At 35.9% G+C, this 2,699-nt stretch overlaps 1 protein-coding gene across 3 annotated transcripts in view; it reads right to left on the reverse strand.

The window, feature by feature from the left end:
• The window catches only part of FAM135A (family with sequence similarity 135 member A), a 65,189-nt gene that overhangs the window by 3,273 nt on the left and 59,217 nt on the right, over positions 1-2,699 (reverse strand). For all 3 annotated transcript variants that reach the window (XR_004081793.1, XM_031057592.1, XM_031057593.1), the window contains one exon: positions 2,175-2,285. Coding sequence is in view for 2 of the 3 variants with exons in the window: in XM_031057592.1 (XP_030913452.1) it covers positions 2,175-2,285 (111 nt within the window). In the remaining variant the exon portion in view is untranslated. The remainder of the gene's footprint in view (positions 1-2,174; positions 2,286-2,699) is intronic.

Here is a 2,699-nt window from a genome sequence, read left to right on the forward strand (position 1 = left end):
GGAGTAAAGAAAGTATATAGGGTATTTCATAAGATAAGTGATTTTACTGTTTACCTATTCTTATCCATTTTAGGATTAAGCAACAGGATGTGTTTAACATGTATGTTCTTCGGCAAATTTAAAATTCAGAGTCACAAGCCACCATACAACTATGTAGCTGAGACCTTGACCCTCAAAGCATCACCTGCTGGATCCACAGCAAGTTTTAGGTTTTGCTGCCTTAGGGCAAAAAAAGCCAATGTCCAAAGAAGACATCACATTAAGCAGTAACAGTTTCTTCATCTTAGACCCCTATTTAACTCTATTTTTACAAAAATCAACAGAAGTTGCAAATTCAGGGCTACACTTCTCAAAAGTGTTGTCAATCTCTTGCACGTACCCTGGGGTTAAGTGACTTCTGGAAAGACTTATGTTTAGAATCACTGTTGAGACCAGCGTACAAATTCCCTGTATTGAGATTCTGAAAAGAGGAATTGTGCAAGTTGGGGAATCCCAAAATGCCTCTCACCTTGTGTCTGAGAGTCAAGCACAGCCAATACTGTATGCCCATTGAGTGAAGAGAGAGATGGCAGGACAGAAGCAAGCCTTGTACAGATATAAAGAGTTAAAGGCACCAACACCTACATTGTACATACAGTATATTAACTCAGCCCCAAAGGAAAACTTTCTTCTTCTCTATGAGTGAAGCATAAAACTTACTTTCTTTTCTCCTTATTTAAAATCATTAATTTTTAACATCTCTTTCTCCTTCTCCCTCAGCCTTTCCTTCTCCCTTACCCTGACCTCACTGAAGGACCAGGAAACAAGATGGTGTAGCTGAGTCTGTGGCCCAAAATACAGCTCTTTCCATCTCTTTGGCAAGAAAGAAAAAACTGAGCCTGAAGACTTTTATATTCCTCCTACCATTTATGGGGAACAAAGTCTGAAATGCACATTATGACTCTTGAGACAATGCTATGCAGGTCTTTCAAAATTCCTGTCATATAAAGGTCTGCCATCACATTTCTACAACAGACAATAGTACTCCAATGACAGTGTCTCTAGCTGTGTTGAGATACATACACACAAAAACCATGGAATATGAATTTTTTTAAAGCCAACTGATTAATTAATCTGATTATGTCTTAGCAGGGGTCCTACAGTCTTACTCAGCATCCAGTGTGTAACTTCTCACATAATGTCTATTTATATTCAAACATTTCTTTTCAAAAGACAGCAAGACTAGACTGAGTTCACCTTTAAATACCAATTCAGCTATAAATATTACTGTATCATCAACAAAACCACTTCGTGGTAGATTCTGAAGGGTTAAAAAACCCCCAAGTTTTTCTAAAATAAATGTTGGATCAATATTCCTATCTTACAATTTTTCTTTTTGCTCCTTCCTTATTATTTTCTGCTTCTTCCAAGCACCTCAAGAGCTATATGTCAGTCTTTTCCTGCCCATATATTTGTACTTCATTGCTCTTGACAAAATTCCAGCTGTGACAGCCTAGAAATACTTTGATCTAGGAGTGTGCCTGGATTTTTCACAAAACAGCACAAGCATCTCTGGCTCCACAACTGCTTGACTGACACACATTCACAAACATCTGTCAGAAACTACCCCACTGCTGGCACATTACCCACTGGCAAAACGCATTCTTGGCCAGCAGTTGAAATAAGGATATTCAACCTAGAGAAAACTGTATGAATGATATAGTATGAATAATCTAATTGGGGATTTAGCTATTATGCTAAGTACAACTTCTCCTTCCTTTATGAAAACAAGGTTTTGTTTTCCCTGACCATCTTAATGAGGTAATAAAAGATTTATAGTATAGATAAGAAAGGCAGATACAGGAACAGATAATCATAAATGTGTATGAATGTACTTGACTCATCACCCAGTGGTTCATAGATAGGTATTTTAAAAATGCCCTATTTATCTATTGGTATAGTGGCTGCACTCAAGTTCTGCTCATTAGTTAGGAAGGAAAGTCTCAAAGTAATATCCTACCTCTGCAACAGAAATGGTTCACTGTTTACTTTACTTGAAGAATACAGGACTTAAGTAACTCTTAAATATTAAAACTGAAACAGGAGCTTTTTGAAAATAAAGGGGTTTTTTAAGGTTTATATTTACATTTATACACAGCTGTCTTTAAGAGATAGGAAGCATTAACAAAGCTTACCTGCTTTTTTACTAAGTTTATATAAGAATGTCTGTCGTGGATCTGAATGGTCTCGACATGTCAGTTGCAATAAAGAACCAGACTTCTTCCATTTCTGCATAAACCACAGTCCTGCATTGTTAGGTACAAAATTAGTATAGATCCACAATAAAATATGAAAACGAATTAAACACAAGTATAGTATGTAAAGTTCATAACAGTCTCTCAGATGTTAATTTTACTTTTCATGTAAGCATTGTCAAGCACAGAAACAGTTTAAATTTTCATTTTCTTTCCTATCTATCTACACAATGAAGCAGGTAGGCCTTTATTTCAACTAATGTACATGCCTGCCCACAAAAAATAACTTCCAGAAAGTGTAAATACAGTAATGCTAGCCAGAATATACACATTCTATTTCAATCATTTGTATAATATTAGAACATTCTGATGTTCAAAAAACAACAGGCATTACTTCTCCAATTTCTAAACTGAACTCAATAAATGTAACTTGGAAAAAGGAAGCAGAATCTTCTCACAGGAATG

This window comes from Geospiza fortis, unplaced genomic scaffold (assembly GCF_000277835.1).
Source record: "Geospiza fortis unplaced genomic scaffold, GeoFor_1.0 scaffold264, whole genome shotgun sequence".
Classification (NCBI taxonomy): domain Eukaryota; kingdom Metazoa; phylum Chordata; class Aves; order Passeriformes; family Thraupidae; genus Geospiza; species Geospiza fortis.